Source organism: Pundamilia nyererei, unplaced genomic scaffold (genome assembly GCF_000239375.1).
Source record: "Pundamilia nyererei isolate P.nyererei 1_Seehausen unplaced genomic scaffold, PunNye1.0 scaffold00038, whole genome shotgun sequence".
Lineage (NCBI taxonomy): Eukaryota > Metazoa > Chordata > Actinopteri > Cichliformes > Cichlidae > Pundamilia > Pundamilia nyererei.
The window spans coordinates 3,713,428-3,724,171 of record NW_005187439.1 but is presented as its reverse complement, the minus strand read 5'-3'; the positions used below and the strand labels follow the sequence as shown (position 1 = coordinate 3,724,171).

Below are 10,744 nucleotides of genomic sequence, written 5' to 3'. Positions count from 1 at the left end.
TACAATCTATTATGTTGAAACAAAATAAAGTAGTTGTGCTTTCTCTCGAAGTGCCACCCTCTGTGAGGCTCAACGCTTAAGTTGTACCTCAGAATAGTCTACCGAGGTTACTTTGGAGTCATCCAGCTGGTCTTGAAACTAAGAGGCAGCATAATTTAAAGAAGAAAGAGCTAAAGACACTGAATGGATTTCTGTATTCCCATGAGACAATTTACTAATCTCACTAACTGTTGCAGTCGCACTTTATCTTCCTAAGGTCTCTTAAAATCACAAAAATTCAAGTTAAATTTCTGATATAAATCTTTTGTAAGGACTTGTGGCCTTGCAACTGAGGTCCAGCAGTGTGTTGTTGAGTAAAAAAAAAAAGCAAGGTTTCAGTTTATCAAGAGGCAGAAATGAAGGAGCAGGAGTGCAGGAGGACAAAGAGATGATAAAAATATACATGTACGAATGTTAAATGCTCACAGATTGAAAGAGGTGTTTGGGACTTTGAAAGTAAAAGTAACTTATAGGTTTACTACAGTAGTATGTGGCTGGTCTCTGGTCACATACATAAACACTGTCTTGGCCCCTGTATTCAAGATGGCAAGAGAGACATGGCGGCTTGTACAAACTGGAACCTGCTTTGATGTATTTTTAAAGGACTGATTCCAAGTTTATGTGAATGCATCACTGACCTGGAAGATCGATGAGTACAGCTGTTTTTTTTTTTTCCAAATTTTTATCCAAATTACTCAATCAAGTAGGCATACTGTATGTCCCAATGAGTTTTGGGTTTAAAATCAGCTTTATTATATGGCAGAAAAAGATATTTTAGAAATCACCAACTGTCAAACTCTGAACTGGCCTGTGCAAATTCTCCTTAAAACTTTAATTATTGTGAGCTTGATGTCTCATAATATGTGGTGTTACGTGTCACCGCAAATCAGCTTCAGTGAACTGGACCTCTCAACTGTGTTTGTGGTATTGTCGACTGTTTTCAAAGAATAACAATAATTAAAAGAATTAAGTTTGTGCTCTAGTTTTGGCTGATGGAGCCTCTTACTTAACACTCATTACGAGTCATGTGTCTGTGCTTTGCACCTGTGTAGTCTATGGGTGTAGCGGCCTAATCAAGCCTACTAACAGTAGCCTCTCATCAAAATATGGTAACTTCTGGTGGGAGAAAACAGGATGGTATTGACCTCAAGGTTAAGGTGTGCTTGTAAAACCTACACATCAGAGGGGGATGGTACCCTAGCTCCTTCCATCTTTTAAATATAGTCTATGGAAATTCTCAATTATTCAAGTACAGGTGGAGATGGAAAAAATAGGAAAATACTGGAATCTCTTTGCATTCTTGCTCTTTTCTTTGTTTTCTCCCTCATGATTTTTTTATTCTCTTGACAACAGTCTTGCATGTATATCTGTCTCTCTCTGAGCACTCTCTGTATTCACACACTCGTCGTGCGTGTGTCGATCAGCTGATGGTAAGTGCTTCAAGACTTTGACAACATTTCTCTGCTCTTTGTCCTACTCCATCCGTCATATATAATTTAACGTGACACTTAAAACCTGATCAGAACTAATAATAATCAGACATTTCAATAAAAAGGATGTAATTAGTGTTTTTCTAGCTCCAGGGTGAATTATGAACAAATTTCTCAAACTGAAACTCAGCCAAGTTTATTTGACCTTGAAAACAACAAGCCCAAAGCCACTTTGTAGAGACTGCAGCATATAATTGTTAACAAACCAAAAAAAGAGTGTCAATTGTGGCTTTTATTGTGAAGCTGGGAGGATGTATGGGCTAGCGTCGCCCTGTGATAGATGACACGATACCCAGCTTTCCTGATTTCGCAAATTTCTATGAAATGTGTCCTGAGTTCATGAAGGCGAGCAGATAAGAGACTGGAAGAGGTTTGCCGGCCAATAGAATTCATCCATTTCTGCCTCTTATCTGCTGATAGTGGAGGACCCTCTCTCCCCTCCTTTGCACTCCTTCCCTCCTCTCCTTTCCTTTGCTTCTTCATCACTTTCCTTTTCCGTTAGTCTCCTTTTTTACTTCTTTCTTTGCTCTTCTTTCATCTTCTTCTTTTTGTCTTTTCTCTTCATTCCCTCTGTCTTGTCACAGATTGGTTCTTGTTCTCATCCTCCTTTCTCTTTTCTTGTTCTTCTTTGTCTTACTTCACACTTATATTCCACCTTAAATAAAGGTGACAGCACCTGCACAAACTTTAATTGCACATATTCACACAACTGCTAGATGTTGCTTACCTTTAAAAGTCACCAGACACATAATCAGATGGTTGCAGAAGCAACTTATTAGAAACAGAATCATCTTTATTTGGCACACAAACAAGGGATTTGACTTTGCTTCACTTTGGTCTCTGCATTAAAAAAAAATCTTAATTAATAAAAAAATTAGCAGCATAAACTGAAACATCACTAAAGTTTTAAAGGCTTTAACTTGTTGTTCAAATCAGTTTCATACAAGTCCAGACATAAGAAGGGATTACCAGAGGAAATTCAAAAGACTCCATCCCTTGCTGGTACATAATACACTAATACCAGAGTGCACCACTCGTCTAAACAATGCTGCAGACCAAGTGCCCGCCTGCAGCAAGATAATGCATCTCAGCCACACCACACAAACTTATCTGCAAAAAGAAAATCTAAAATAAGTTACCAAATATATGTGGTTGAGTGTTCATAGTAAAGTCTGTCTGTGGAAACAACTCCACTGATAGTGGGCAGAGTTTGGACACAGTTTTAAACTTTTATCCTAAATTTTTCATTATAGAAAGAAATGTGTTGGACAGCAACTGTGTGTTTTCTAACTAACTTCACACATAACCAGAAAAACTCCACTACAAAACAGAAATGTAAAGTACAGCCACAGCAGTGGTAGCTAACTGCTGCATTTCTTCAGTGTATTTGGCAGACCTCACCCCTGATTCACTCTTTGTGTTTTACTGAAAAACAGGTTCCAACTGTTTGTCTCCAAAAACCTCAGAGACTCAGAGCTTCCGGTAAAACTGCCAGCGCTGCCGTTCGGCAGTCTGAGACACTAGATCTTCTTTAAGACACTTCAACTCTTTTTTTCTCTCTTTCTGTTTTTTTTGGGTCCCTTAAAACAACATTGATTGTTTCCCGCAATGACTTTCTGTCGCTGTGGTAATGATTATGCAGATGTGGCACAACCTTTCCGTTTGACGGGTGGTTCCCACGGGGAGAGGCGGTGACACCACAGTTGTTGCCACGCCGACAGGCATCCGACACGATCCCTCCCCTCCTCCTTGTCTGCTCCACCCGACCCTCCTCCTTGTGCTTAGTCTGGCCTTCTGGATGCTGAAGAAGGTGATGGAGGAGTGGGATGCTCTGCTTGCTCTGCTGGAGCTGCTCACATAAAACTGTGAAACATGTTTCCTGAAATGCTCTGTAACAACATAATGTCACAATCAAAATTACAAGAAAACGAACCAAACCTATTCAGTGCATTTTTAATTCTAATATTGTATCTAGTCTGTCATAATTGTCTTATTTTGTATTTTTTGTAGTTTGCAATTTAAATTATAAACCTTAAAAAAATGTCAGAGCAGGAGGGAATAAAACACGTGCCATCTGCTGCGACCGGTTGAGGAGAGAGAAGGAAGACAGGATAAAGACATGCTGTGGAAGAGAGACAGAGAATAATAACAAGTATGATTCAATGCAGAGAGGTCTATTAACACATAGTGGGTGAGAGAAGAAAAACTCAATGCATCATTGGAATCCCCCAGCAACCTAGGCCTATTGCAGAATAACTAAGGGAGGATTCTGGGTCACCTGATCCAGCTCTAACTATATGCTTTAGCAAAAAGGAAAGTTTTAATCCTAATCTTGAAAGCAGAGCTAGTGTCTGTCTCCCGAATCCAAACTGGAAGCTGGTTCCACAGAAGAGGGGCCTGAAAACTGAAGGCTCTCCCTCCCATTCTACTTGTAAATACTCTAGGAACAACAAGTAGGCCTGCAGAGCGAGAGCGAAGTGCTCTAATAGGGTGATATGGTACTACAAGGTCATTAAGATAAGATGGGGTCTGATTATTTAAGACCTTGTATGTGAGGAGCAGGGTTTTGAATTCAATTCTGGATTTAACAGGAAGTCAATGAAGGGAAGCCAAAACAGGAGAAATCTGCTCTCTCTTTCTAGTCCCTGTCAGGACTCTTGCTGCAGCATTTTGGATTAGCTGAAGGCTTTTCAGGAAGTTTTAGGACATCCTAATAATAATGAATTACAGTTGTCCAGCCTGGAAGTAATAAATGCATGAACTAGACAGGATATTTCTCATTTTAGAGATGTTGCACAAATGGAAGAAAGCAGTCTTACATATTTTTTTAATATGTGCATTGAAGACATATCCTGGTCAAAAATGTAATGGTATCAATCCTCAAAGTTTAAAATTTCAATTTCTCTGTATTTCTCATGATTGGATATTTTCAGTATATTTTAGGCTTTCATGTTCAAATGTTTGCAAATTCTTTATTATACGGACAGTAAGGATAGATATTCTCTAAAAGTCAGTGTTAAATATATATGATTTTTTATTCTGTTTTCCAAAAAGAAAAACATGCTAGCAATAGCAGATTCTAAAGATTAAGTAGGAAATATTTGAATTTTTAAATTTAACTTTACATGTCGTGAACGCAGTATGTCAAACTAAGCAGTATTTATCAGGCAGATATGTTAACCATGGTGACATTTTAAGTGTGTTGTATTCTTAAATAGAAATGATTAATCTCTTTTTAGCTTTTTTTCCTTGAGATGTTGCTTTCAAACATGTGTGACATGTCATAAAAACAGATCTGCTAAATGAAACATTTTGACATAGTAGATGTAATTGGACTGTGACAGAGTAAAACCTCCTCTTATGTCTCCTGGCTGCTCTTCTCTCCTCCAATGACAACCCTGCACTGATTTATTCTCTCTGATGATTGGCCGTCTGCCGTCACCTTGACAGCAAGCCTTCTTCATTATAACTCCACTTTTCCTCTCCTCTTCTTCAAATCATTTTTCCTTTCATATTAAGTTTTTTTTCCCTCCCTGTGCTCTGCCAGTGGATTTTATTTGACAGGAAATATTCCAGGCGATGCGGTGTGGTTGTAGATCTCGGGCCGTGGCAGAACGTATCGATCGGGCTGATTTGCATACATAAATCTATTGGCTATCTGACACTTGCCAATATTCTGGGCAGCGGGGAGCAGTGGTGCTGAGTCGGCCAGGTCACATTATCATTGGTGATGGAGCTTTGATGAAGTGTGACAGCGCTGCACAGCTGCTGACTGACTGGCTGAGAGACTGCACTGTAAAAAAATTCATGTTAGCTTTAACAGCAGCTTAGTGCTTTTTAACAGTGAGTCTGTCAGACTATATTTACATATTTTTATTCAACACCTTGAACAAAAAGTAGGGTATATTTCCCTGAGCACCCCCAGGTTATTTTAATTTGTTAAGTTAAAAAGTTAATATGCGTGTGATAAAATAATTTTGTTAACTGAAATAATACAAAAACTAGAAAATGAGAAACTTGAAATGAGCAAACCCACTTTGGATACATAACTGTAACTACACTAAACAAACAAACAAATGAAAACTCAAAATAAAATGAAAATAAAAACTAATTAGAACATTGTAGTAACTGTGACTTTGTAAATTGTAAACGGTTATGTAGGAGTTTAGGAGTTAGAAAATTAGTGGCATCATCATTTTTGGATTTAGACTGAAATTTTGAAACATTTGGAAGCTTTTTACATAAGACTTGAAATTAGCATCAGACATCATAAAATCAAGGGTGAAGTAAGGCCCAGGTAATTAATTAAGATTATTATCTTAATTAAGAGATCTTTCGGCAGCTGTACAGTAAATGTGACTCCCTGTAGAGATACGCTTAGTTTAGTTAAATTCATTTCAAATCAATTTATATGGTTCCACCTGATAACAATAGTCACCTCAAGGTACTTTATGTTCTAAGGTAAAGACCCAAGAAAGAAACCCCAATGATCACATGACTCCCTATAATCAAGCAAAAGTGGGAAGGAAAAACTCCCTTTTAAGAAAATAAAACTCAGAACTAAGTTTAGGGAGGTGACTGGTTTGACTGGTTGGGGGTGATGGGAAACAGAAGAGACTTGACATGTAGTGGATGAAGCTGGAGGCTGGATTGAAATGGGGTCTTTGTCTTCTATACAGTCTGACTTCTTATTGCAGCTATAGTAGCTGTCCCCTGCTGGCCATTAGAAGGAATGCAGCTTCAAGGTTTTTCTCCATTGGCTGAACATTTTAGACCCAGAAGCCACTGCCATCTTTTCTTTACAGTCTATAGGCAATGTTCACTCTTACAGCTTTACACAGTGGGCTTTTGAGTGGGATCAGCAGTAGGAATGACACTTTGTTAGTATTTTAAAATACAAAACACTAGTTTTAAGTTTGTTTCCCACCTATCATGGTCTAATATACCTGCCGTTTGTTAGATCAGGTTTGGTTAAAACATATATTACTCAATTGTCATTTTTATTTAGTTGCACTGTCCAGTAAATAAGGAATCCATTGCACTCTGTTGCAGTTGGTGATACTGACTGGGTAATTGTCAACTTTTGACTTGGACCTTTAAACAAATAAACATAATTAATGCATTTAATTGATAAATGTCCAACTGTCCTTTTGAATAACTTCCTGTCTGGACTTTGTTTCATCACTTTTTGTTCTGGCTCTCAAGTGTCCTCTTTTAAAATCAGTGATCAATAAAATTTGGAAAACATTTTATATTTTTAACTGGCAGAAGCTGTTGTGTTACTGTTTTGGGCAGGGAGCCCAGAAGCACCATCCTGTCTCAGACAAATTGGACTGTCCACGCAAGAAAAAACACACGTCTTTAGCTTACACAGTGCTGCAAACAGTATTAAGTGTAAGCACATCTGTCTGCTCATATATCAAAAGCAGAAATAGATGACAAAGCTGGGACTTTGTTGTCATCCATGAATGTCTTGGGTTGCTGATTATTATCAGGCAATAATCTGCATTTTCAAGTTCAAAAAGATGATGTTCAACAAAGAACTGAAAACCCTGGCATACGTGACCAAATGAACGTGGTCAGCACTGCAAGCCTAATCTGAAGCCTTCAGGAAGTGCTACACCACCCATGCAAGAGACTCCCTGCGGTTGAAATCATCTCCTTAAAACTTGTTTAAACCTGGTTTATTTAGTTAATTTAGTGGAGATCTGAGCTTTGAGATTAATCACCAAACACAGCAGTCATTTCAAAACTTTAAACATCTGTAAACTCATAAAAAAAATATGAATAGTATGTCAGAATTTCAAAATTTTGATTTTGTGTGCAATATGTGAGGAGGTTTATACGTTTAGGCATCATTTTCTTTATATTAGTGTCTGTGTCTTTCTTTGCATATGTGCACACACACACACACACACACACACAGTGTGTGTGTTCGTGTGTGTGGGTGTGTGTGTGTGTGTGTGTGTGTGAGCGACAACTGGAGTAGCATCTAGTTTCTTTGTTTCTGTCGAAGGAAAAGGTCAAAGCGGCAGAGAGAATTAATTGAAGAGTGAGAGAGCACAGCTGGCTCTGTCAGTCCAGCCATTCCTCTGTGTGTGTGTGTGTGTGTGCGTGGGTGTGTGTGCGCATGTGTGTGTCTCTGTATACGGGGTTTTCATATGCTGTTCTGTTTTGTGCATTTTTGTTCTCTTTTTTTTTCTTATTGGTTCATGAGAGCGACATCCGATTATCAAATTTAAGAATTAATTAACTGTTTGTTTGTTTTTTCATTTACTTCAGCTACCTATACTGCACCTGCCTATAAATGCAGGTACTCACTTCACACTGAAGCACTCTTTCATCTGAAGGGATACCCTCTCACCATATTTGTTATAGTTTTGTACCAATCTTGGCTCTGGAAGCACAGACGTTATCCTGTGTAACCCTATGTCATATCTTTTATTTTCACTTATAACAATGCTATATAATATAAATAGTATGAATACTGTATACATACATATGTGTACTGAAAAGTGCCATTACTAACAAAGCATATATATAATCCTGCACAAAACCCACTGTGCGAGTTAACAGATTTATCAGCATCATGGGTCCCTCGGACCATCATCGTGGTTTTTCTATTCCATTAAATGTGTTTCCCACATCCTTTTTCATGGTGTGTATTCTTTCAGCTGCAACCCAGGTGGTGTTAAACAGCCCGAGAAGAAGTAAAGAACAAAAAGCTTATTTCCAAAAGTGATATTGGCTAAATCAAAATTGACTTAGGTGCCCTGTTTTGGGATTATTTGAAGGCTTAAAGAACAATAACATTACTTATAATTGCTCGAAGCCAACAGGAATAATTTTGCTTCAAAGAATCTGTACTTCTTATTCATGTTAATCAAGGAAAGACAAAAACCTCTGACAATGTTTAAAGCTTTAGACTTTCTTAATGCCTCTCTTCCTCTGCTCTTTGTCCTCCAGCTCATCCTGGAGCTAGTTCTAGAAAAACTGGTGTAACATTTCCCCTCAGGGTCTCTTATCGTTTGGCTTTGCCTGGTAGACCACCAACAGCAGGTGCTTAAACCACCTCAAACACTCAGTACACACAATACCTACATTTTTATTAATTGCCTTTATTTCAAATAACACCAAAAGTGTAACGCTTACTCAGACTCTGCTGCTGTCATCTGCATTTTTCAGTGTTGCTAAAGTAAAATAGCTCTTCCCTTCCAACTTTCAGACATATGTGTGTGTACTTTTTTCTTTTGCAGTATTTTCTGTCTACTAGCATGCTTGCGCTTACGTGTGTGTGCGCTCTTGACTGTATGTATACATCTGAGTGTGTTTGTGTGTGTGCTCCCTCATTACCTGGCACTGCTCCCGGTGTTCTCGTTGTGGGAACGCACTGTGACAACCTGCTACTTTCGTATGCAGGAGACCAGCACTGATGACGGGGTCGAGTTAATAGCTCTTCTGTGGCAAAGCTCTGATCCTTCAACGCCCCCGCACGCATCCCCGCCACAACTCCCCCTCCGCACCGTGATACAAACACCGAGTGGCACAATTTAATGAAGTTCTGTTCTTTAAAGCAAGTGGTGGTTTGCAGGGATGGAGGGATGGAAGGGAGGTATGAGAAGCCCTCTGGTCCTTCAGCTCATCTGTTTCTTTGAATAGTTTCCACGAATCAATCGATGCGCCGGTTTTCTCCTGGCCTTTCAGTGCTGTCACCCGTCATTGAGGGATGCAAATTCATGTCAGAAACTGGCCTGACACTTTTCCTGTCGGGCCCCGCCACTTGAAAACGCCGCAGCTCAGCAATAAACGGGGTGAAGGCCTCATTTCTCAGAAGGCCGACAGAGAGAGAGATGGAGAGGGAGACCTTTTCCATCAAAGTTTTCTCCCTCCGTCCTGACACGATGAGGATGTGAAAGGACACTTGGTAAAGTTCATCTCTTTCTACACAGAGAAGCACCAAAGTCAGAAAAAAGGTTTAAGTTCTGACTGTTAAGATGGTGAAAGGAGAAATAAACCAACTCCACGAACAATATAAAACACCTCTAACAAAAGTCACACAGAAAACTACATATGCAAGTCCCACAAAAGCGCGTGCTCTTACATTTTCCTCAGGTTCATATTTACCTCACAAGAAAAATGTGTGTCAAGCCAAGAAAATGACACTGATCACCCGAACCTAAAGACGCAGGTAATGTTTGACACAGCAAATAAATGTTAATTGAATTTATTTAGGCAAGTTACTCTATAGCCACAACATTTTACAATCAATTCAAAAAGCAAAGGACCCGTCAGATCGGCTGCCTGTAAGCCTCACTTTCACTATGCTGCCATAAAAACAGGGACAGGAAACCGTTTTTTTTTTCACCAGGTAGGTGAAGTGGAGCCGAAGAACTTGAGTAACTAAGTAAATTTACCAATCACAAAAATGGCCAGCAGGGGGCAACACCTCTGACTGCAAAAAGAAGTCTGATTAGTTAGAAGTCTGCAGTGTTGGGAAGGTTACTTTTAAAATGTATTCCATTACAGATTACAGAATACATGCCCCAAAATGTATTCTGTAACGTATTCCGTTACGTTACTCAATGAGAGTAACGTATTCTGAATACTTTGGATTACTTAATATATTATCATGCTGTTTACAACTACGTGAATGTACTATTGCTGTTATTTATTACTGTTACTGAAGGTCAACAACAACAACAAAAAGGCGCTCTCTCTCACCCAGGAAACACGCCTGTAACCATGGCAACCGTAACGCTGCCGCCTGGAACAACAGAACGTAGCTGTCAAACAAAACCCAAACAGTCCTGACCCGCGACAATATGAAACAGGAAAGTACCGCAGTGTAATCCATTTATTTCAACAAAGTAACTGTATTCTAAATACCACCTTTTTAAACGTTAACTGTAACGGAATACAGTTACTCATATTTTGTATTTTAAATACGTAACGGCGGTACATGTATTCCGTTACTCCCCAACACTGGAAGTCTGTGGAAGGATTATACTACTACTCACTTTATCTGTGGCCTCAGTAAATACTTTTCTGATTAATTTATGGTATGAACTGTTACTTTCAAGTTGAATGAAGTTGAAGAATCATTAAAAGGCAGCGTGTCCTCTATGGTACTCCAACTCGAATGACAAGTTGAAACGGTACCGGCACGCAATGTCCTTTGGTTTCTCTGTCCGTGGTATGTATGGTTTCAAAAAGAT

At 39.0% G+C, this 10,744-nt stretch overlaps 1 protein-coding gene across 1 annotated transcript in view; it reads left to right on the top strand.

Annotated features, from left to right (window-relative positions):
* The window catches only part of snx2 (sorting nexin 2), a 41,688-nt gene extending 33,157 nt beyond the window's left edge, over nucleotides 1-8,531 (top strand). The window contains exon 15 of the mRNA XM_005730666.1: nucleotides 8,496-8,531. Coding sequence (XP_005730723.1) covers nucleotides 8,496-8,531 — 36 coding nt within the window. The remainder of the gene's footprint in view (nucleotides 1-8,495) is intronic.
* Nucleotides 8,532-10,744: the final 2,213 nt, after the last annotated feature.